The sequence below is a fragment of the Mobula birostris genome, chromosome 8 (genome assembly GCF_030028105.1).
Source record: "Mobula birostris isolate sMobBir1 chromosome 8, sMobBir1.hap1, whole genome shotgun sequence".
Classification (NCBI taxonomy): domain Eukaryota; kingdom Metazoa; phylum Chordata; class Chondrichthyes; order Myliobatiformes; family Myliobatidae; genus Mobula; species Mobula birostris.
Window position 1 is genome coordinate 7142998 of NC_092377.1, and position 25712 is coordinate 7168709.

At 46.0% G+C, this 25712-nt stretch overlaps 1 protein-coding gene across 1 annotated transcript in view; it reads left to right on the forward strand.

The window, feature by feature from the left end:
• Positions 1 to 330: 330 nt before the first annotated feature.
• Positions 331 to 25712, forward strand: part of phactr2 (phosphatase and actin regulator 2) — a 182719-nt gene continuing 157337 nt past the window's right edge. The window contains exon 1 of the mRNA XM_072264763.1: positions 331 to 438. Within this exon, the coding sequence (XP_072120864.1) occupies positions 405 to 438 (34 nt within the window). The 5' untranslated portion in view covers positions 331 to 404. The remainder of the gene's footprint in view (positions 439 to 25712) is intronic.

A 25712-nucleotide genomic window follows, 5' to 3' on the forward strand; every position in this document is an offset into this window, starting at 1 on the left:
ATTAACCATTTCTTCCCTCCATCAAGGTTGCCTGAACTGTTTTCCAATATTCTTTGCTTTTGCTTCAGGTTCCAAGCAAGTGCGGGATTTTGCTTTCTTCTCAAAGCGATGTTCTCCAAGGCCGGGGGGGTGGGGGGAAAGTGTTGGAGGGGCGGCTGGCGAATGGAGAAATGAGTGTGTAGCTCTCTTTCAAAACACCAAATGAGATAACGGTTGCAACAGAGAGAGAGAGAGAGAGAGAGAGGAAATATCTGTTGGTTCTTTGCCCAGAGTCTACCATCACTTAATGGAGTGAGGTCCTTGGGGAGCAGCTCAGTACTGGCCATTTGCATTGCTGAGCAGGCTGCAGGAGAGTGGATGGTCGACAGAGAGAGTGCAAACAGGACGACGTTTTACAATCAAACATGAACTCCTGCGATTTCCTGAGCCTTACGGAGGGTGAGTGTAATGTCATCCCATTTTTCAACCCACATCCCCCCTCCACCAACCGACTCCATATCCACCACCTCTCCCGGACCAGTAATGGAGAAATGGAGCTAAGTGAGTTAACCTCTCAAAGTGGTGCTAATCGGCTTAATTACAATACCTTTTAAACCCCGCTCCAATGTGTGTGTGTGTATGTGTGTGTGTGTGTGTGTGTGTGTGTGTGTGTGAGTGTGAGTGTGAGGGAGTGTCTGTGTATGTCTATGTATGTGTGAGGGAGTGTGTGTATGTGTGTGTGTGTGTATGTATATGTGTATGTGTGTGTGTATGTATGTATATACATGTATGTGTCTGCTTGTGAGGGAGTGTGTGTGTGTGAGGGAGTGTCTGTGTATGTCTATGTATGTGTGAGGGTGAGTGTGTGTGTATGTTTTTGTGTATGTGTGTGCGGGAGTGTCTATGTCTATGTATGTGTGAGGGAGTGTGTGTGTGTGTGTGTGTTTGTGTATGTGTGTATGTGTGTGTGTGAGGGAGTGTCTGTGTATGTCTATGTATGTGTGAGGGAGTGTGTGTGTGTGTGGGTGTGTGTTTTTGTGTATGTGTGTGAGGGAGTGTGTGCTGTGTGTGCCTGTTTGTTATGTGAGACTGTTCAAAACAGAATATTATTTAACAGTCAGATATCAAATGCAACAAAAGGCAAAGCACCGGGAGAACTCAGCAGGTCCGGCAGCACCTATGAAGGAAATGGACAGTTCACATTTTGGGCCGAAACTCTTCGTATGGACTGGTGAGAATGAAGGCCCGATCTCAGCCCAGAGGCAGCCTTTCTGGGGAATGGCACTCCATGTGTGTCAGATCTCTGGGAAAGAAACCTGGAACAGGAACTTTTGCCTGGCATGCAAGGACCTATGGAATGTTGGGATGGCTGAAGGGTCTGGACAAGCCTGCCAAGGCTTTGCAACAGGGTTTGGAAGGAGACCTATGGAGGCATTTGTGTGAGTGAGTGTGTGTATGTGTCCTTAATGATGGATGCCAACTCTTGAAGATGTCTTCGAAAGGTGCAGGGGGTTGTGCTCATGATAGAGCTGGGCAAGACCTTCAGCAACTTCTTACCATCCTGCACATCAGTGCTTCAACACCGGACAGTGAGACAACCAGTCAGAATCTCTCCACACTGCATCTATTGAAAGTTTCTAGAGTCTTTGGTGATTTACTAAATCTCTTCAAACTCATAATGCTGTACAGCCACTGGCATGCCTTCTTTGTGATGGCATCGGTATGTAGGGCACAGGATACACCCTCTGAGATGTTGGCGCCCAGGAACCTAAAGCTGCTCACGCTTTCCGCTGCTGACCCCTCAGCGAGGACTGGCGCGTGTCCCCAGACTTCCCCTCCCCGAAGTCCACAATTAGTTCCTAGTTCTTGCTGACGATAAGTGCAAGGTTAAGCAACTAGCAACTAAACGCCTAACTAAATTAATCACAATGGCTCTATCCCTCCATTCTCTGCACACCCATGAGCCTCTTCAATGCCTCTATCATCACCACCTCCAGCACACCTTGCTGCTTATTCTTGGCACCCACCACTCTCTGTGTAAAAAAAACTTTCCCATCACATCTCCTATGAAATTACCCCTTCTCACTTTAAATACATACCCTCCGGTATTAGACATTTCAACCCTGGGAAACAGATACCAACTGCCTTCTTTATCTATGATCATCTTATCGGTCTCTGCCAAGCTCCAGTAAAACAACACTAATTTTGACAGTTAAACCTTATAACCGAAATCACTCTTCCCGATAGCTATTCCTGTAAATTTTTCTTTCACATCCTTATTGAAATATAATGTGTAAGATTGAATGAAACTACCCTAAGTGGTCACTTTATGAGGTACACCTGCTCATTAATGCAAATATCTAATCAGCCAACTCAATGCATTAAAGCACGCAGGCATGGTCAAGAGGTTCAGTTCTTGTTCAGACCAAACATCAAAATGGTGTAGATATGTGATCTAAATGACGTTGATTGCTGGTGCCAGATGGAGTGGTTTGAGTCTCTCAGAAACTGCTGATATTTCACGCACAACTGTCTCTAGAGTTTACAGAAATTGGAGCTAAAAACAAAAAAAATACTAAGTTCTGTGGGTGAAGATGCCTAGCGAGGTCAGAGAATGGCCAGACTGGTTCAAGCTGACGGGAAGGTGACTGTCACTCAGATAACCACATGTTACAGTGGTGTGCAGAAGAGCATCTCTGAACACACACCATGTTGAACCTTGAAGTGGATTGGCTACAGCAGCAGTGGCCACTTTATTAGGTATTTCTTTCACATCCTCAAAATGTAATGTGTAAAACTGAAGGCATTTCTGCAAAGATGGCATAACCAGTCTACTGTACATTCTCAACATCATGGTACAAAAATGTTCTTTTGCACTCCAGCAAAGTTCAGAGTAAACTTATTATCAAAGTAAGTACTTTAATTGCCGCCACTGAAATTCAATTTCTTGCAGGCATTCACAGGAAAATAAAGAAATGCAATGGAATTTATGTAAAACTATAAATAACAAATACTGACAAACAACCAATATGTAAAGGCAGAAAAATTCTGCAAATAAGCAAATTCAGCAAATGCTGAGGACATGAGATGTCGAGTCCTTGAAAGTGAGTCTGTAGGTTGCGGAGTCGCTTCAGTGTTGGGGTGAGTGAACCTATCCACGCTGGTGCAGGAGCCTGATGGTTGAGGGGTCATAATTGTTGCTGAACCTGGTGGTGTGGGACCCAAGTCTCCTGCACCTTCTGCCTGAAGGTCATTGCAAGAAGAGAGCATGGCCTAGACTGTGGGGGTCCTTGATGATGGATGCTGCTTTCCTGTGACAGCGCTCCTTGTAAATGTGCTCAGCGGTGGGGTGAACTTTGCCCATGATGGGCTGGGCTGCATCCACTACTTTGTGTGGACTATTCCATTCCTGGCCATCAGCGATTGCATACCAGGCCGTGATGCAATCAGTCAGTACACTCTCCACCACACATCCATAGAAATTTGTCAAAGTTTTAAATGACATGCCGAATCTTTGCAAACTTTGAAGAAAGTAGAGGTGCCATTGTAAACAGAAAGTCTGCAGATGCTGGAAATCCAAGGCAACAAAATGCTGGAGGAACTAGGCAGGTCAGGCAGCATCCATGCAGATGAATAAACAGCTGAAATTTCAGTCCAAGACCCCCCTTCAGGACTTCAGCCATTATGATGGCACCATGAGGAGCCCAGGACAGATCTTCTGATATAACACCAGGGAATGTAAAGTTACTGACCCTCTCCACCTAACGGGGGATTGGCTCACTTCCTCCTCCTGTAGTAGAAAATCAGTTCTTTGGTTTTGCTGACGTTGAGTGAGAGGTTGTCTTTGTGGCACCCTTCAGCCAAATTTCCTTTCTCCCTCCAACAAGAAAGCACAAAAATGCCTCCCCTTATCAGGCCACTGATGCTGTTCCTCACTCGGGTCGTGTGGGGACCGTCTCAAAGGCTTCTTGTGCATTTTTCAACTAACCGACAAAGTTGACTTAAGGACTCAGTATTGGAATTGGAATTGGCTTATTATTGTCACAGGTACCAAGATACAGTCAGAAGCTTGTCTTGCGTGCTGTTCACACAAACATCAAATCATTACTCAGTGCATTGAGGTGGAACAAGGTAAAACAATAAAAATGCAGAATAAAGCATAGAGGCTACAGAAAGAGTGCTGTGCAGGTAAATGACGAAGTGCAAGATCATAACAAAGTAGATTGTAAGTCCAAGAGACCGCTTTATTGTACAAGAGGTCCAATCAATAGTCTGGTAACAGTGAGTTAGAAGCTGTCCTTGAGCCTGGCCATACGTGGTTTCAGGCTTTTGTATCTTCTGCCTGATGGGAGAGGGGAGAAGGGAGAATATCTGGGTTGGGTGCACACCCCCACTTCCTAAAGTCACTGATCATCTCTTTTATCATTGTAGTAGCACAGGAAAGTCCTGATGAAGGGTCTCAGCCCAAAACATCAAGTCAAGTCAAATTTATTGCAAACAAGAGAAAATTTGCAGATGCTGGAAATCCAAGCAATGTACACAGAATATTGGAGGAACTCAGCAGGCCTGGCAGCATCTATGGAAAGAGTACAGTATATAGAAATGAGACAACTTTTCTTCGAACCAAGGTGTAAAGCAGAGTAGTACACTTAACTCACAATAACTTATGAAGTTATGAAGTCAATTCTTCATTTTCTCCTTAGATGCTGCATCGATGAAACTGATGAGCAGTTTCATGTTCCTGGGTGTCAACATCCCAGAGGTTATGCCTGCGGTCCGACATATCGATGCAATCACAAAGAAGGCACGACAGAGGCTATATTTCATTAGGAGTTTGAGGAGACGTGTTATGTCACCAACGACTCCAGCAGTCGTCTACAGATTTACCATGGAGATAATTCTAACAGATTGCATCACCTGTAGGGAGGGGCCGCTGCACAGGATCAGAAAAAGCTGCAGAAAGTTGTAAACTCAGCCGGCTCCATCATGGGCAAAAGCCTCCCCGGCATCCAGGACACCTTCAAGTAGTGATGTCTCAATAAAGATGGCATCTATCACTAAGGACCCCCATCACCCAGGACAAGACATCTTTTCATTGCTACCATTAAAGAGCAGGTCACAGGAGCCTAACGGCACACACTCAGTGATTCAGGAATAGCTCCACCATCCGATTTCTGAATGGACATTGAACCCATCAACACCACCTCACTACTTTTTCCCCTCTTTTTCGCTTGACTTATTTAATTTATATTTATATTTATATTTTGTACTATGAGTTATAGATCTTTATTATCATGTATTACAATGTGCTGCTGCTGCAAAGCAATAAATTTCACGACATTTGCTGGTGATCTTAAACCTGATTCTCACTCTGATCCTGCCTGAGCTGCTGAGTTCTTGCAGCATTTTGTGTCTATTGCTCTGAAATTTCCAGCATCTGCAGGATCTCTTGGGTTTACAAATTCAGGAAAGATGCCTGGAACAGGGGGCGGTAGTTACAGACAGAGATTATGTTCTCACTGGAGTGCAGAGGAGGATAAAGGTTGACTGTATAGTTACAGACAGATTATGTTCTCACTGGAGTGCAGAGGAGGATAAAGGTTGACTGTATAGTTACAGACAGATTATGTTCTCACTGGAGTGCAGAGGAGGATAAAGGTTGACTGTATAGTTACAGACAGATTATGTTCTCACTGGAGTGCAGAGGAGGATAAAGGTTGACTGTATAGTTACAGACAGATTATGTTCTCACTGGAGTGCAGGGGAGGATGAAGGTTGTACAGAGGTTTATACAATTATGAAGAGCAGAGGTAGTTGGGAGTATTTTCCCAGGACAGCGGGACATAGATTTAATGTAGGACATAGATTTAATGTGAGAAGGGAGAAATTTAAAGAGATAGTATGTATTTCTTATTTTTATTTATTTGGAGATATGCTGCAGAAGAGCAGTGCTGCCCAGCCACTCACTTATTTAACCCAAGCCTAATCACAGGACAATTTACGATGACCAATTAACCTACTAACCGGTACGTCTTTGGAGTGTGGGAGCACTCCGGAGCACCCAGAGGAAACCCACACGGTCATGGAGAGAACATGCAAACTCCCCGCAGTTGAGCTCCGAAGTCCGAGGCCCCTGAGCTGTCATAGCCCCGCACTAACCGCTACACTATGGTGGCACCCCGAAATGAGGCATGCTTTTCACACAGAAGCCAACGTCAATCTGGAGCCGGCTACTGTACATGGACATAGTGGGGGCAGGTACAGTGACAATACCTGGAGTTGGAATTGGTTTATTATTGTCGCATGTGCCGAGATACCGTGAAGAGCTTGTCTTGCGTACTGTTCACAGAGGTCAGATCATTACTCAGGGTACTGAGGTTTCCCCAGGGTGCTGCAGTTTCCTTTCACTTGCCAAGAATGTACAGTTTTGTAGGTTAACTGGCTACTGTACCCCCCCCCCACCCCGGTATAGAGTTGATTGGAAAGTGGGGAAGTTAAAAAACAGAATTAATGCAGATGAACGCAGCAGGCCAGGCAGCATCTATAGGAAGAGGTACAGTCGACATTTCAGGCCGAGACCCTTCGTCAGGACGAAGGGTCTCGGCCCGAAATGTCAACTGTACCTCTTCCTATAGATGCTGCCTGGCCTGCTGCGTTCCACCAGCACTTTTTGTGTCTGTTGCTTGGACTTCCAGCATCTGCAGATTTCCTTGTGTTTGCGAATTAACTCAGAATTAGTGTATGCGGGTGGTTAGCAGTAAGGCAGGCCTCTCTCAACACTGTATCTCACTCTCGCTGCATCTTGAAGGATTCTTGTATCTTTGAAAGCACCTTAATGTGATGAAGCCTGGAATTAGATATCAATAGCTTATTAATAAACTTAAAAGCTGGCTATTTTTAACAAGTCTCTTGGCTGGTGTAAAACATTCTATTGCCCATCAGCTGAGATATATTTTCCTATTCTAGGAAATGCAGGTCTAAGTGAGGTGGGTCCTAAATTTAAGAATTAAGGAAGGCACGTTGTAGCTTCAGAGATTTTGCACTGGGCTTCAGAGAGGTCAGGTCAAAATGTCCACCACCTGTGCCCGCCGGAGGCTGCCTTATTGTGCTGTTGTGACAGACCCACTACAACCAAAGCAGAGATGCTGGGATGCGGATCAGAATCAGAATCAGGTTTAATATCACTGGCATACGTCATGAAATTTGTTTTGTGGTAGCACTGCATTGCAATACATAAAAATAAATAAAATGACCAATTACAATAAGAAATAGATGTGAAAATTAAATTAAATAAGTGGTGCAAAAAGAGAGGGAGAATAAAAGAAAAATACTCAGGAAAAGTTCATGGGTTCATTGTCCATTCAGAAATCTGATGACAGAGGGGGAAGAAGCTGTTCCTGAAACATTGAGTGTGTGTCTTCAGGCTCCTGCACCTCCTCCCTGATGGTAGCAGTGAGAATGGGTGATGAGGTTTCTTACTAATGGAAACTACTTTTCTGAGGCACCTGGATAAAGATGTCCGGGATACTACGGAAGTGCAGCTGGCTGAGTTTACAACTTCCCGCAGATTTTTCCGATTGTGTGCGTGGTCCCGCCACACTAGACTGTGATGCGACCTGTCTGATTGCTCTCCGCATTACATCTGTAGAAACTTGCTTTAGTCTTTGTTGACGTACCACATCTCAACAAGCTCCTAATGAAATATAGCCACTGCCCTGCCTTCTTCATAATTGCATCAATACGTTGGGTCCAGGAGAGGTGTTCAGAGGGGCTGACACCAGGAACTTGAAACTGGACCAACAAACATTCTGCTGGAGGATCTCAGCAGGCCTGGCAGCATCTGTGGAGGGAGAAGGTGGTCAGTTTTTCAATGTAACCGGAGAGTAGATCTACTATCTCCCACTCTGATAAGTTACACCGGCCAATTCACCTACATCTTTGGCATGTGGGGTGAAATCCACGTGGTCACGGGGAGAACGTACAAACTCCTTGCAGGCAACACCGAAAATGAGGACTGAGCCAAGGTCATTGACAGGCGGAGTTTATTCAGGAGCAGCGTGAGGAGTCGGGAGGTCAAAGGTACTGCAAAAGTATAGCTAATGCCAGGCTCCTTAATTAGCATTGATATACAGAGGTATTTTGGGGTCAAAGTTCCTAGCTCCCACAAGAAGGGATATGTCTTGCTTGCTCTCATTGGTCGGGTCATTGCGTATAAGCATCAGGAAATCACGACACAGCTGTATGAAATATTTGGTTAGGTCTCTCTTGGAATATTGTGTGTATTGGTGGTCAGCCCTATTACAGGAAGGACGTTGAAGTTTTGGAGAGGGTGCAGAAGAGGTTCACCAGGATGCTGCCTGGTTTAGAGGGCCTGAGCCATAAGGAGAGGTTGGTTAAACTTTGGTTGTTTTCTCTGGAGAATCGGAGGCTGAGGGAGAGACCTAATCAAAATTGATTAAATTACGAGAGGCATAGACAGGGTGATGTGATGGAGCTCTTTCCCTCTATTAGCCTGCAGGTCACCCTTGGCCAAGGTGTGGCACCTGCTAAGCCACCCGATCAGGGTCATGGGAAGCCATGGGAGCAGGTGGTGGACAGTCGTCTGAGTAGCCGGTACAGATCACAACTCCTGGTTATGTGACCACTGACACCAGGCAGACAATCTCTGAAGTGTATTGATAATGACTGGGGTCACCCATCTTGTAAAGACACTGCCCAGAAGGCAATGGCAAACCATTTCTGTAGAAAAATTTGCCAAGGGCAATCATAGACATGGAAAGGCCATGATCACCAACGTCATACAACACGGCACATAACGAACGAAAGTGATAGGGTGGAATGAGGTTTTTGCCCAGTATAAAAATGTCAAATATAGAGGACATGCATTCATGGAGAGTGGGGATAATTTTAAAGACGAAGTGTGGGCAAGTTTTTTTTACACGAGATGTGTGCCTGGAATGGGCTGCCAGGCAAGGGACACAGATTCAATAAAAATGTTTACAGAGCACTTGGGTACACGAATATGCAGGAGGCAGAGGATATGGATCATGGACCGGCAGAAGGGAATTATTGTAACTAGTCATCATGATGGCACATACATGATGGGCCGAAGGGCCTGTTTCTGTACTGTACTGTTCTACAGTATGTTCTCTCTTCTAACTCTCACTGTCACTGCCCCGGAAAGTGTGTAACAGGACAATGCAGAGGCAATCTAAGCAAACAGCAACACACACAAAATGGTGGAGGAACTCAGCAGGTCAGGCAGCATCTATGGAAATGAATAAACAGCCGACGTTTCGGGCCGAGACCCCTCCTCAGGACTGGAGAGGACGGGGGAAGGAGCCAGGGTAAGAAGGTGGTGGGGAGGAGAAAGGAGTTCAAGCTGGAAGGTGATAGGTGAGACCAGGTGAGGAGAAGCTGGGTGCACGGGGGAGAGGGGGATGAAGTACGAAGCTGGGAGGTGATGGGCGGGAGAGGTAAAGACTGAAGAAGAAGGAATCTGATAGGAGAGGAGAGTGGACCATGGGAGAAAGGGAAGGAGGAGAGGATCCAGAAGGAGGTGATAGGCAGGTGAGGAGAATAAAAGGGGTGAGGGGGGGCCAGAATGGGGAATGGAAAAAGAGAGAAAGAGGGATGTGGGAGAAATTAAAGGAAAAGAAGCGGAGGGAGAGATTTGTATCTAAGCTGCTGTGTGCCTGCTCGGGGACGTTTGGTACAGTTTGCTGTAACTAAGCCTTGATTTGTCCTGGAGTGTGTAGAAGCTGACACCGGATATCCAAAAGTGGAAATGAGTTCCTTGTCTCTGACGAGCGGAATGCTGTGGCAGGCAGGCACAACTACAGTAAAGTGAAGGTGAACGTTGTGTGTCAGAGAGAGCGGCTGCCCGCCGTGACGACGCCGTCTTTTGTCCGGCCGATAATGCAGCGAAGTAGACTCAATAATCAGCACGTTGTTGCAATGACTAAGCAGTGAGTCAGGATCTGAGGGCCAGAGGATTTAGTCTCCTTCATAATGGGAACTCCGCGCTGTCTGGAGGGCGAGCTATTGACATCATTGAAAGCTTGTTCAATCCCCTGGGCTCTCGGCAGTAATTGCCTGATTACTATCGACTTTTGTAAAGTGCTCCAGCGCATCACTCACAGTCTAGTGACTTAGAGTCTCAGAACACTGTGGCACAGAAACAGGCCTTTTGGCCCATCTAGTCTGTGCCAAACTACAATTCTTCCACGCTCTATTAACTTGTACCTAGACCATAGCCCTCCGTAGCCCTTCCATCCATGTACTTATCCAAACTTCTCTTAAAATCCACCACTTCTGCTGGCAGCTCATTCCACACTCTCACCACCTTCTGAGTGAAGAAGTTCCCCCTCAGATACCCCTTAAATGTTTTACCTTTCACCCTTAACCTGTGACCTCTCATTCTCATCTCACCCAACCCTGGCAGAAAAAGCCTGCTTGCATTTACCCTATCTACACACCTTATAATTTCATATACTTCTATCAAATTGCCACAGAGTCTCCTATGTTTCAAGGGGTAAAGTCCTAACCTATCTAACCTCTCCCTATAACTCCAGTCCTCAAGTCCCAGCAACATCCTTGTAAATTTCCTCTGCACTCTTTCAATCTTATTTTTATCTTTCTTGTAGTTAGGTGACCAGAACTACAAACAATACTCCAACATCTTGTACAACTTCAAACAAAACATCCAATCTCCCATACTCAATACTTTGATTTATGAAGGTCAATGTGCCCCTCTTTACGACCCTATCTACCTGTGACGCCATTTTCAAGGAATTATGGACCTGTATTATAAGATCCCTCTGTTCTACTGCACTCGTCAGTGCCCCACTGCTCAGTGTGCAAGTGCTATCCTGGGTTATCATTCTAAAGTGCAATACCTCACACTTGTCTGTATTAAATTCTATTTACCATTTTCAGCCCATTTTTCCAGCTGGTCCAGATTCCTCTGCAAGTTTTGATGGCCTTCCCTTCTGTCAAAGTACACCCCCAAACTTGGAGTCATCCTCAAAGTTGCTGATCCAGTTAACCACATTATCATCCAGATCATTGATATAGATGACAAACAAAGCATCCAGCACCGATCCCTGTTGCACTCGACCAGTCAGAAGCCTCCGGTCAGGGAGGTATCCCTCTACTACCACACTCTGGCTTCTTCCACAAGGCCAACGTCTAATCCAATATACCATCTCATCTTGAATGCCAAGCAAATGAACATTCTTAACCAACCTCCCATGCTGGACCTTGTCAAGTGCCTTGTTAAAGTCCATGCAGACAACATCCACTACTTTGCCTTCATCAACTTTCTTGGTAACTTCCTCGAAAAATCTCTGTACGATGGGTTAGACATGACCTACCATGCTGACTATCCCTAATCATTCCCTGGCTGAAGAGCCTATGGATCTGCGCCTGGAAAGTCTTCACTCTGGCAGGCCTGGGCAAGGTTGTATGGAAGACAAGGAGTTACACATGCTGCAAGTCTCCCCTCTCCACCACACCAATGCTGTCCATACAGGACCCATACAGCCTGGCACCAGTGTCGTCGCAGAGCAATGTGTGGTTAAGTGCCTTGCTCAAGGACACAACATGCTGCCTCGGCTGGGGCTCGAACTCACGACCTTCAGGTCGCTAGTCCAATGCCTTAACCACTTGGCCACATGCCCACGTTCTCTTTCTATCCACATACATATATATCCAGTCGCTTAGAATAACTTCCAATAATTTACCCACAAGGAATATCAGACTCACAGTCCTATAATTTCCTGGTTTATTCTTAGAGCTTTTCTGAAACAACGGAACAACGTTAGCTATCCTCCAATTCTCTGTCATCTCACCTGTGCCTATGTATGTTTTAAATATCTCTTCTAGGGCCCTTGCAATTTCTCCACAAGCTCTGAGGGAACACCCTGGAGATCTATCAATCCTAATTTGTCTCAAGATAGCAAACACCTCCTCCCCTAGAGTCCACATCAGGTTCATGACCGCACTGCTGCTTTGCCTCTGTGTCCATCTCCCGAGTAGGTACAGATGCAAAAAATCCACTCAAGGTCTCCTGTGTCTCTTTCGGCTCCACACATACATAACCACGTTGATCTTCAAGACACAACATTTTGCGTCTCAATATATCTACATTTGAGAAACAAACCCACACAATCCCAAAGATCAGGTTTTACATAGTAAATCACTCTATTATCCTGACGAAGGGTCTCAGCCCGAAACGTAGACTGTACCTCTTCCTACAGATGCCGCCTGGCCTGCTGCGTTCACCAGCATTTTGTGTGTGTTGCCTGTATTATCCTGTAGCTTCTACACTATACAAATCCTACACATTGGATTCCAGCTTGTAACTCAATCTTGGACACCTTTTATTCTATAAACCCACATTCCCTGTAACTACACTGAGCGGTCACTCTAGAAAAGTGTTAGAAACTTCTTTAAAAGTTTAGAAACGTTTAGAAAAGGAGCATTCGCAGGGCTTGGCCCATTAACGGCAGACCCATCGATTCAAAGAGAGAGTGAGCTTCGCACAGCTCGGGAAGAAAAGCACAGACGCAGTAGCTCATCGTCTCACAAGAACGCTAAGAAAGCTCTGAAATAAAAGAGAGATGCTGTCTTGCGGAGTGGTCGTCGGAGTAGTATAAGTCAGAGTAGTAGGGCTTTGGCGATGACGGGCCAAGGCGAGATAAGTTACTTTTTCTCCCCCTCTAACAAGAATACTGGGTATGACTGCAAGGCCAGTTTTCTGTTCTGGGTGTCAGATGTCAAATGGCTGGCTGGGAGACTTCCAGCCTCCCTGATGGCCACACCTGCACCAGGTGCATCAAGCTACAGCTGTTTAGAGGCCACGTTAGGGAACTTATGTGGCACACGGCCAAGTGGTTAAGGCATTGGACTAGCGACCTGGACTAGCTGGTTCGAGCCCCAGCAGAGGGAACGTGTTGTGTCCTTGAGCAAAGCACTTAATCACACATCGCTCTGCGACGACACTGGTGCCAAGCTGTATGGGTCCTAATGCCCTTCCCTTGGACAACATTGGTGTCGTGGAGAGGGGAGACTTGCAGCATGGGCAACTGCTGGTCTTCCATACAACCTTGCCCAGGCCTGTGCCCTGGAGAGTGAAGACTTTCCAGGCGCAGATCCATGGTCTCGCAAGACTAACGGATGCCTTTTTTAGGGAACTGGAGCTGCAGATCCATGGCCTTCGGCTTGTTAGGGAGAGGGAGGAGGTGATAGACAGGAGCTACAGGTAGGTAGTCAGCCGGGGCCATGGGAGACAGATAAGTGGGTGACCATCAGGAAAGGAAAGGGAGGGTGACAGGTAGTGGCGAGCACCCCTGTGACTGTCCCCCGTAACAATAAGTACTCCATTTAGAGTGTTGTTGCGGGGGGGGGACAGCCTACCTGGGGGAAGCAACAGTGGCTGTGCCTCTGGCACAGAGTCTGGCCCTGTGGCTCAGAAGGGTAGGGAAAGGAAGAGGATGGCAGTGATAATGGGGGACTCTATAGTTAAGGGAACAGATAGGCAATTCTGTGGGAGTGAAAAGAAACAAGGATGGTAGTCTGCCTCCCAGATGCCAGGGTTCATGATGTTTCTGAGCATGTCTACAATATCCTGAAATGGGAGGGTAAGCAGCCAGAGGCCGTGGTACATATTGGTACCAATGACATAGGTAGAAAAAGGGTGGTCCTGAAAGCAGAATACCGCGAGTTAGGAAGGAAGCAGAGAAGCAGGGCCTCAAAGATAGTAATCTCTGGATTACTGCCTGTGCCACACAACAGTGAGTATAGGAATAGAGTGAGGTGGAGGATAAATGTGTGGCTGAGGGATTGGAGCAGGGGGCAGGGGATTCAGATTTCTGGATCATTGGGACCTCTTCTGGGGCAGGTGTGACCTGTACAAAAAGGACAGGTTGCACTTGAATCTGAGGGGGACCAATATCCTGGCTGGGAGGTTTGCGAAGGCTATTGTGGAGAGTTTAAACTAGATTTGCGGGGGGTGGGGAGGGGATGGGAACTGAAGTGAAGAGGCAGAGGAGGGGGAGGTTGGAACACAAGTAGAGACAGCTTGTAGGAGTTTGTGAGGAAGGATAAGCAGATGTAAGAGCAAAGAAGCACTCAGCCTGATGTTTCGAGATGTGTCTATTTTAATGCACGAGTATTATATACAAGCCGGAAGAACTTAGAGCGTGGGTCAATACGTGGAACTGTGACATTGTGGCCATTACAGAGACTTGGATGTCTCAGGAGCAGGAATGGCTGCTGAGCATGCCAGGCTTTAGATGTTTCAAGAAGAACAGAGAGGGAGGCAAAAGAGTTGGGGGGATGGCATTGCTAATTGGGGGAAGTGTCACGGCTGCAGAAGAGGAAGTCTACTGAGTCAGTATGGGTGGAGGTCAGAAACAGGAAAGGGGCAATAACACTACTGGGTGTTTTTATAGACACCCCCCCCCAATAGTAACAGGGATATTGAGGAGCAGATTCTGGATCAATGCAGTAATAACAGGGTAGTTGTGATGGGAGATTTTAACTTTCCTAATATCGATTGGCATCCCCTTAGCGCAAGGGGTTTAGATGGGTTGGAGTTTGTTAGGTGTGTTCAGGAAGGTTTCCTGACACAATATGCAGATAAGCCTACAAGAGGAGAGGCTGTACTTGATCTGGTATTGGGAAATGAACCTGGTCAGGTGACAGGTCTCTCAGTGGGAGAGCATTTTGAAGATGGTGATCACAATTCTATCTCCTTTACCATAGAGCTGGAGAGGGATAGGAGCAGACAATTTAGGTAAACATTTAATTGGGATAGGGGGAAATATGATGCTATTAGGCAGAAACTCGGGAGCATAAATTGGGTGCTGATGTTCTCAGGGAAATACACAACAGAAATGTGGCAAATGTTCAGGGAACATTTGCATGGAGTTCTGTATAGGTATGTTCCATTGAGGCAGGGAAAGGATAGTAGGGTTAAAGAACCATGGTGTACAAAATATGTAAAAAATCTAGTTAAGAAGAAAAGAGAAGCTAACGAAAGAATCAAGAAATTAGGTACTGTTAAGCTCTAGAAAATTACAAGGTTGCTAGGAAGGAGCTTAAGAATGGAATTAGGAGAGCCAGAAGGGGCCATGAGAAAGCCTTGATGAGCAAGATTAAGGAAAACCCCAAGGCATTCTACAAGTATGTGAAGAGCAAGAGGTTGAGTCATGTGGGAATAGGACCAATCATGAGCGATAGTGGAAATGTATGCATGGAGTCAGAGGAGGCAGCAGAGGTACTTAATGAATACTTTGCTTCAGTATTCACCAGGGTAAAAGACCTTGGGAATTGTGGGGATGACTTAGAGCAGACTGAAAAGCTTGAGCAAATAGGCATTAAGAAAGAGGATGTGCTGGAGCTTTTGAAAAGCATTAAGTTAGATAAGTCACCGGGACCAGATGAGATATACCTCAGGCTACTGTGGGAAGTGAGGGAGGAGATTGCTGAGCCTCTAGCAATGATCTTCGCGTCATCAATAGGGACGGAAGAAGTATCGGAAGATTGGGGGGTTGCAAATGTTGTTCCCTTGTTGAAGAAAAGGAGTAGAGATAACCCAGGAAAATATCGACCAGTGAATCTGATTTAGTGGTGGGCAAGTCGTTGGAGAAGATCCTGAGAGGCAGGGTTTATGAGCATTTGGAAAGAAATAATCTGATTAGGGATAGTCTGCATGGCTTTGTCAAGGGCAGGTCGTAACTTCTTCACTTCTTTGAAGAAGTAACATAACACATTGATGAAGGTAGAGCAGTGGATGTGGTTTATATGGATTTCAGTAAGTCATTTGATAAGGTTCCCCATACAAGGCTCCCTCAGAAAGTAAAGAAGCATGGGATCCAAGGAGACCTTGCTTTGTGGATCCAGAATTAGCTTGCCCATAGAAGGTAAAGAATGATTGTAGATGGTTCATATTTTGCATGGAGGTCAGTGTTCGGCAGGGATCTGTTCTGGAACCCTCCCTTTTGTGATTTTTATAAATGACCTAAATGAAAAAGTAGAAGGGTGGGTTAATCAGTTTGCTGTTGATACAAAGGTTGGGGGTGTTGTGGATAGTCTGGAGGGTTGTCAGAAGTTACAGTGGGACATTGATAGGATGTAAAACTGGGCTGAGAAGTGGCAGATGGAGTTCAACCCAGATAAGTGTGAAATGGTTCATTTTGGTAGGTCAAATTTGAAGAAAGAGTATAATATTAATGGTAAGACTCTTGGCAGTGTGGAGCATCTGGGAGATCTTGGGGTCCATGTCCGTAGGACACTCAAAGCTACTACGCAGGTTGACAGTGTTTTTAAGAAGGCATACGGTGTGTTGGCATTCATCAACCGTGGGATTAAGTTCAAGAGCCAAGAGGTAATGTTACAGCTATATAGGACCCTGGTCAGACCCCACTGAGGATGTTCAGTGTTCAGTTCTGGTCACCTCACTGCAGGAAGGATGTGGATACTATAGAGAGAGAGTGCAGAGGAGATTTACAAGGATGTTGCCAGGACTGGAGAGCGTAACTTATGAGAATAGGTTGAGTGAACTTGGCCTTTTCTCCTTTGAGCAACTGCGGATGAGAGATGACCTGATAGAGGTGTAAAAGATGATGAGGGGCATTGATCATGTGGATAGCCAGAGGCTTTTTCCCAGGGCAGAAATGGCTAACACAAGGGGGCATAGTTTTAAGCTACTTGGAAATAGGTACTGAGGGGATGTCAGGGGTAAGTTTTTCACACACAGAGTGGAGGGTACATGAAACGCACTGGCCAGTGGTGGTGGTGGAAACAGATACAATAGGGTATTTTAAGAGATTCTTAGGTAGGCACATGGAGCTTAGAAAAATAGAGGGCTATGCAGTAGGGAAATTCTAGGCAGTTTCTCAAGTAGGTTACAGGGTCAGCACAACATTGTGGACTGAAGGGCCTGTAATGTGCTGTAGATTTCTATGTTCTATGTTCTATTAGGTATAACAGTACAACTTCACTCAACCCATCATAGAAATGTTCTCACAATCAACAAAGTCACTTTTAGGAACTCTTAATTCAATGCTCTCCATATTTATTTATTATTGTTGTTATTATTTATTTATTTCTGTATTTGCACAGACTGTTGTCTTCTGCACTTTGGGTGAACGCACAGGTTGGGCGGTCTTTCAATGATTCGGTTATGGTTGTAATTCTATAAATTGATTGAGTATGCCCACAAGAAAATGAATCTCGGGGTTGTGTGTGGTAACATATGTATGGAATTGGAGGAGACAGCAGAGGTACTTAATGAGTACTTTGCTTCAGTATTCACTATGGAAAAAGATCTTGGCAATTGTAGGGATGACTTACAGCGGACTGAAAAGCTTGAGCATGTAGATATTAAGAAAGAGGGTGTGCTGGGGCTTTTGAAAAGCATCAAGTTGGATAAGTCACCAGGACCGGACGAGATATACCGCAGGCTACTGCAGGAGGCGATGGAGGAGATTGCGGAGCCTCTGGTGATGATCTTTGCATCATCAATGGGGACGGGAGAGGTTCCGGAGGATTGGAGGGTTGTGGATGTTGTTCATTTATTCAAGAGAGGGAGTAGAGATAGCCCAGGAAATTATAGACCAGTGACTCTTACTTCGGTGGTTGGTAAGTTGATGGAGAAGATCCTGAGAGGCAGGATTTATGAACATTTGGAGAGGTATGATATGGTTAAGAATAGTCAGTATGGCTTTGTAAAGGGCAGGTCATGCCTTACGAGCCTAATTGAATTTTTTGTGGATGTGACTGAACACATTGATGAAGGTAGAGCAGTTGATGTAGTATATATGGATTTCAGCAAGGCATTTGACAAGGTACCCCATGCCAGGCTTATTGAGAAAGTAAGGAGGCATGGGATCCAAGGGGACATTGCTTTCTGGATCCAGAACTGGCTTGCCCACAGAAGGCAATGAGTGGTTGTAGACAGGTCATATTCTACATGGAGGTCGGTCACCAGTGGTGTGCCTCAGGGATCCGTTCTGGGACCCTTACTCTTTGTGATTTTAATAAATAACCTGGATGAGGAAGTGGAGGGATGGGTTAGTAAATTTGCTGATGACACAAAGGTCGGGGGTGTTGTGGATAGTGTGGAGGCTGTCAGAGGTTGCAGCAGGACATTGATAGGATGCAAAACTGGGCTGAGAAGTGGCAGATGGAGTTCAACCCAGGTAAGTGTGAGATGGTTCATTTTGGTAGGTCAAATATGATGGTAGAATAAAGTATTAATGGTAAGACTCTTGGCAGTGTGGAGGATCAGAGGGATCTTGGGGTCTGAGTCCATAGGACACTCAAAGCTGCTACGCAGGTTGACTCTGTGGTTAAGAAGGCATACGGTGTATTGGCCTTCATCAATCATGGAGTTGAATTTAAGAGCCAAGAGGTAATGTTGCAGCTATATAGGACCCTGGTCAGATCCCATTTGGAGTACTGTGCTCAGTTCTGGTCACCTCACTACAGGAAGGATGTGGAAGCCATAGAAAGGGTGCAGAGGAGATTTACAAGGATGTTGCCTGGATTGGGGAGCATGCCTTATGAGAATAGGTTGAGTGAACTCAGCCTTTTCTCCTTGGAGCGACGGAGGATGAGAGGTGACCCGATAGAGGTGTATAAGATGATGAGAGGCATTGATCGTGTGGATAGTCAGAGGCTTTTTCCCAGGGCTGAAATTGCTAGCACAAGAGGGCACAGTTTTAAGGTGCTTGGAGGTAGATACTGAGGAGATATCAGGGGTAAATTTTTTATGCAGAGATTGGTGAGTGCATGGAATGGGCTGCTGGCAACGGTGGTGGAGGCAGATACAATAGGGTCTTTTAAGAGATTCCTGGACAGGTACATGGAGCTCAGAAAAATAGAGGGCTCTGGGTAACCCTAGGTTATTCCTAAGATAAGGACATGTTCGGCACAGCATTGTGGGCCGAAGGGCCTGTTTTGTGCTGTAGGTTTTCTATGTTTCTATGGCATATATGCAGTTTGATAATAAATTTACTTTGAACTTCGAACCTGCTCGTTAATGCAAATATCTAATTAGCCAATCATGTGGTAACAACTCAATGCATAAAGCATGAAGACATGGTTAAGAGGTTCAGTTGTTCAGACCAAATATCAGAATGGGGAAGAAATGTTACTGAAGTGACATTGACCATGTTTGTTGGTGCCAGACTGGGTGGTTTGAGTATCTCAAAAATTGTTGATATTCTGGGAGTTTCATGCCGAACAGTCTCTACGGTTGACAAAGAATGGTGTGAAAAACAAAAAAAAATCCAGTGAGCAGCAGTTTTGTGAGCGAAAGTGTCCCACATTTTTAATGAGAGAGGTCAGAGGGGAAAGGCCAGGCTGGTTCAAAGTGACAGGAAGGCGACAGTAACTCAAATAGCCACACATTACAACAGTGGTGAGCTGAATGCACAACACATTGAAGTGGATTGGGCTATAGAACCAGAAGACTATAAGCGTACACTCAGTGGTAACTTCCAGGTTTGGTTTTAGAATATGAGACTTGCCGGCCAGGCTGATAATTTTTACCCATCCGAGTGTACAGTGTGTTGGCCTTCAATAGTTGGGGGACTAAGTTCAAGAACCACAAAGTGATGTTGCAGCCCTATAGATCTCTGTTTGGACCACACGGAGTAAAAGAGCACACACAACGTGCTGGAGGAAGTCGGCAGTTCAGGCAGCATTTGTGGAGAGGAATAAGGAGCTGACATTTTGGGCTGAGCCCCTTCACCAGGATGGGAAAGGAAGAGAGAAGAAGCCAGAATAAGAAGGTGGGCGGGGGTGGAGAGAAGTACAAGCTGGCAGGTGATGGGTGAGACCAGGTGAGGGGAAAGGTGGGCGGGTGGGGAAGTAGGAAGTTGTCAGGTGACAGGTGGAAAAGATAAAGGGCTGAAGAAGTAGGAATCTGATAGGAGAGGAGAGTGGATAATGGGAGTAGACTTCTGGTCAGTTCTGGCCATTTCATTATAGGAAGGATGTAGAATCCTTTGGAGAGGGTGCAGAGGAGATTTATCTGGATCAGAGAGCTGCCTGGTTGAGCAAGCTAGGGCTTTTCTCTCTGGAGTGAGCAACCAAAGCCTCTCTAGTGAGGAGATCTTCATTTTCTCAGGTTATTCACATCTTTTCTTTGCCAATTCAAAGTTCAAGACCAGAACTGGGCTCTCGATAAAATCGTTATCAACTGATGAAGTTGTTGATAACAGTTGAAATTCAGTCGAAGTTGAATTTATTGCCATATACACGATGCAAAGGGACGATAAAACAATCTTACTTGCAGCAGCTTCGCAGGCACAGAGAATCAGGTATGCAGCATTCATAAGATTAACAGATTAATTAATTTATTTATTCATTCAGAGGCAGTGTGGAATAGGCCCTTCCAAGCTTCCAAGCCTCCAAGCCACTCTGCTCAGCAATGCCTAATCATGGGACATTATACAACGACCAATTAACTTACCAAGCGGTATGTCTTTAGACTGACGGTGAAATCGGAGAATTCGGAGGAAACCCACACAGTCATGGGGAGGACGTACAGGTAGCAGCAGGATTTGAACACGATTGCTGGTACTGTAAAGCATTGCACTAACTACTACACCACTCTGCAGCCCCATACACATTTTTTTAAAAGAAGAACGCATTAGAACAACATCAGTTCATGTGGGTGCAAAGTGATCACAGTGTTGCTGAAGATGAGCGACATGCAGATGGATAAACAGTGAAATGGTTGACGGGAAGTAGCTGTCCCTGAACCCGATAGTGTGGGACTTCAGGCTTCTGTACCTCCTGCCCCATGGTAACCGCGTGAACATGGCATGGCCCGGACGCTGGGCACCTTTGATGATGGACGTTGCCTTTTTGAGGCAGTGTCTGGGCTGGCGTACTCCGGATGGTGCAGAGTGACGTGCCCGTGATAGACCAGGTTGGGATAACTACTCTCTGCAGCCCGTTATGTTCTTGCACAGTGGAAGTGTCATTTCCTGCCATGATGAAACCCGTTAGAAAGCTTACAAATGCACTTGGAGAGACTTGTTAGCAGTTTAGGTCCGGATTTATTTATTTATTTATTAATCTCGTGCACATCAAAACGTTTAGTGAAATGTTTTGTTTGCGTTAAAAACTAACACAATCTGAGAATGAGCTAGGGGCTGCCCAGAAGTGTCGCCACATACTCAGGCAATGGTAGAGCATACCCATAATGCTCGGCAAAACAGCAGGCCATGGTATCAACAATAACGCAGAAGCGTGGCGTTAACTGTGATGCTATGACAGCTCAGGGTGTCAGAGTTCAGAGTTCAATTCCGGTGCTCTCTGTAAGGAGCTTGTATATCCTCCCCGTGACCCCGTGGGTTTCCTCCGAGTCCTCTGTTTTCCTCCCACCTTCCGAAGACATACCAGCTGGTAGGCTGACTGATCATTGTAACTAGGCTAGGGTTAGATAGGCGGGTCGCTGGGTGACACAGTTTGTTGGGCTCTCCCTCCACCACCATTCCCACTCCCACACACACAGACCGACTTCAGCCCCAGGGCAGGCCACCTCCAGAACGTTAACTTCAGCGTGACTGGAGACATCCCACACCTCCTTAAGCTTTTAGAAAGAACCTGAATCAGGATTAATATCACTGACATATGTCATCAAATCTGTTGTCTTGTGGCAGCAATACAGCTATAAAAAACTATAAACTACAATTAGAAATACATATTTTATTTAAATTTATTTAGAGATGCAGCATGGGACCGGCTTGTCTGGCCCTTCCAGCCACTCAGCCTAGCAACCTATCTGTTTACTTACTGCCCTTTATGCCGCTGGTGTTTAGGGCAGCAACGAAGGTCCTCCGTCTCTGTTTGTCCATACTGTCGCGTGCAGATAAAGAAGGATTCTTCATTGCTGTTTCTGTTACAATTTTTTTGACCAGTCAGGGTTGTTAGCCTTAGATGAACCCCCCAACATGGGGGATAGGTGGACCACTCGTAGTCTTTGCCCTGTCTGGCGTGGGTGACCCTACCGAGAGCGAGAGCACAAGGGCCTGACTCGAGCCAACACAGCTCTCTGGGTCTTTGATGCTAACAAGCCCACAACAAGGTTGTGGTCCTCTTGCAGGCACCCACCTATTTAATCATAGCCTAGTCAACAGGACAGTTTACACTGACCAATTAACCTACTAACCAGTACGTCCTTGGAATGCGGAGGAAACCGGAGCACCCGGCGGAAACCCACGCGCGCACGTGAAGGAACATACAAACTTGCTTACAGAAGACGCCGGAATTGAACTCCGAACTCCAACGGCCCGAGCTGTAATCGTGCTCCGTTAACCACTACAGCTACCGTGGCGCCCCAGTAGATAAAAAAAAATTAACTTAAATAGGTAATGCAAAAAGAGAAAGAGAAAAAAGAGTGAAAATAGTCAGGAAGTGTTCACGGGTTCATTGTCCATCCAGGTTGACGGCGGAGGGGAAACACTGGGTGCATGTCCCGGGCTCCTGCATCCCCTCCTTGATGAGAAGAGGGCACGTTGTGTAGAGGAAAATTAGAGGAACTGGCTCGCCTTCTTCATCAACAATCTGTAGTGGGTGCCAGCCTGTAACTCAATGTGGTTGTTTCTTTTTTTCGGCATGTGCCTGCGTGCATGCGAGTCTGTGCGATGATGGCTTTTTCATGGCTTTTTACAAGGTGTGAAGTGAGAGAGAGGCTGTGTGGCTCCTCACACAGACATTTTCACAGTATTTTCACTTTATTTTACGAGATCTCGACACTCAACCCGGCACGGATGGAAAGCATACTCGGGACCCGGCGGGGTTCGAACCCGGGAACCTCTGCTCCCGAGTCCAGCACCGATCTCATTGAGCCACCAGCCAGCCCAATGTAATTCTGTTTCTAAATCCTCAATCTTGCAATTACATGCCAACCTTTCTCCGTTATTTATGTATAGAAGCCCCTGGAGAAGGATTGCGCTCTATTCCTAACAACAAACACATGTTGTATTTAAATTTATTTGTCACATGTACATCGAGATATCGAAGCATACGGTGTCAACGATCCACACAGTCCGAGGATGTGCTGGAGGCACCCACGCTTCCGACAGCAACGTAGCACGCCCACAACCTACTAACCCTAACCTTGACCCATCGGTCTTTGGGACGTGGGAGCAAACGGTAGCACCCGAAGGAGACCCACACGATCACGAGGTGAACGTACGAACTCCTTCCTGACAGTGGTGGGAATCGCTGGCGCTGTAAATCTTTACGCGGACTGTGGTGCCCTTCATCCTTTCTATTAGACCATAAGGCCATAAGACCATAAGACCAAGGAGCAGAAGTCAGCCATTCGGCCTATCGAGTCTGCTCCGCCATTTTATCAAGAGCTGATCCATTCTCCCATTTAGTCCCACTCCCCCGCCTTCTCACCATAATCTTTGATGCCCTGGCTACTCAGATACCTATCAATCTCTGCCTTAAATACACCCAATGACTTGGCCTCCACTGCTGCCCGTGGCAACAAATTCCATAGGTTCACCGCCCTCTGACTAAAAAAATTTCTTCGCATTTCTGTTCTGAATGGGTGCCCTTCAATCCTTAAGTCATGCCCTCTCGTACTAGACTCCCCCATCATGGGAAACAACTTTGCCACATCCAGTCTGTCCATGCCTTTCAACATTCGAAATATTTCTATGAGGTCTCCCCTCATTCTTCTAAGCTCCAAGGAATACAGTCCAAGAGCAGACAAATGTTCCTCATATGTTAACCCTCTCATTCCCGGAATCATTCTAGTGAATCTTCTCTGTACCCTCTCCAACGTCAGCACATCCTTTCTTAAATAAGGAGACCAAAACTGCCCACAGTACTCCAAGTGAGGTCTCACCAGTGCCTTATAGAGCCTCAACATCACATCCCTGCTCCTATACTCTATTCCTCTAGAAATGAATGCCAACATTGCATTCGCCTTCTTCACTACCGACTCAACCTGGAGGTTAACCTTAAGGGTATCCTGTACGAGGACTCCCAAGTTCCATTGCATCTCAGAACTTTGAATTCTCTCCCCATTTAAATAATAGTCTGCCCGATTATTTCTTCTGCCAAAGTGCAGAACCATACACTTTCCAACATTGTACTTCATTTGCATTGATTATTTTTGGAGAACATTAGACACCGTTCCCCACCTGCCTCCAGGTATAAGAGGCTCAGGGGAAGGTGTCCAAACATTTGGACAGAGAAATTACCTTTGAGAAGGTCTTAATTTTTCTGAGCAAATTTCTGTGACTCTGTCAGACCCTGGTTAGACCACACTTGGATTATTGTGTTCGGCTCTGGTCACCTCGTTATAAGGATGTGGAAGCTCTGGAGAGGGTGCAGTGGAGTTTCACCAGGGTGCTGCCTGGATTGGAGAGCATGTCTTATGAGCGACCTAGGGCATTTGTCTTTGGGGCAAAGGAGGATGAGAGGTGACTTGATAGAAGTGTTCAAGTTGATAAAGGTATACATTGAGTGGACAGCCAGGGACTACTTCCCAGGGCCGAGATGGTTAATATGAGGAGGTAAAATTTTAGGGTGATAGGAGGAAAGTATAACGCAGGTTTTACTCGGAGTGGTGGATGCACAATATACCCTTCCAGGAGTGGTAGGAGGGGGTATTTAAGAAATTCTTCAAAAGGCTCATGGGTGATGGAAAAATGGGCTATGCAAGGGAAACTCCACCATGGATGGTCCCAAGCACGACTGCTGAAAGAGCTGCTGTCAGCGGCCTTTGTCCCAGTAGGGGTGATGGGCTTCAGAAGAAGAAGGTGTTGGAGGAAGATTTAGATTGATCCTTGTGTAGGTTAAAAGGTCAGTACACCACTGTGGCCCAAAAAGTCTGTATTGTGCTGCACTGTCCCGTATTCTAAATTAAAGTGGGATACAGAAATGGAGGAAGATGTGTTCAGACTGAGAGTTGTTCTGTGCTGTATGGGAGTTGTTCTGTGTCTACGGTCAATGTTCTGTGCTGAATGAGAGTTGTCCTGTGTCTATGGTCAATGTTCTGTGCTGTATGAGAGTTACAATTCTACTGAAACATCATTAATCTCACTTTGAGCTGCAGAGTCAGCATTTAGTTTCCTGTTTTTATGTCAACGTTCTGGTGAATCTGGCTGTTTTTATAACCAGAGTAACTTATTTACGGAAGAATTCCTTCATCTGTGCTGGGCGCACACAGTGTTGAGCTGTGTGTGGTGAACGGTCCCTTTGTGGGCCAGGCAATTAGGCGTGCAAGGAACATGAGAAGATCAGACGCACAAAGAAGCACCAGGAGCCAGCAACCTCCACCACCCCCCGCTCCCACCACCCCAGACAGCAAACCCTCCCGCAAAGGGAACTGTGTAGGAAACTGAGAGCAGATGTTGGTTTATTGTTACTGTACACCCAAACTATGTCACAGCTGTTAAGGCATCATCAAGAACGCAGTTTGCAATACACACCTCTCCTCACCTACCTTTGACATGGCAGCCTGCTTTCCCAAGGGCTATTTTTATCATGTTTTGCACTTCCTACCCAGGTCACACAAAAAAAAATACAGTTGTTGGTTTCCTGTTACCAAATTGTGGCAGGCTGGACACTAAAAGCAGAAGATGCAAAGGCTGGCAGAAACCCTTCTGGTTTCTTCCGAGAGAACAGCAAACGTTTACTGACATGGACAGCCCACAATACTGACTGGATCAGAATCAGAATCAGGT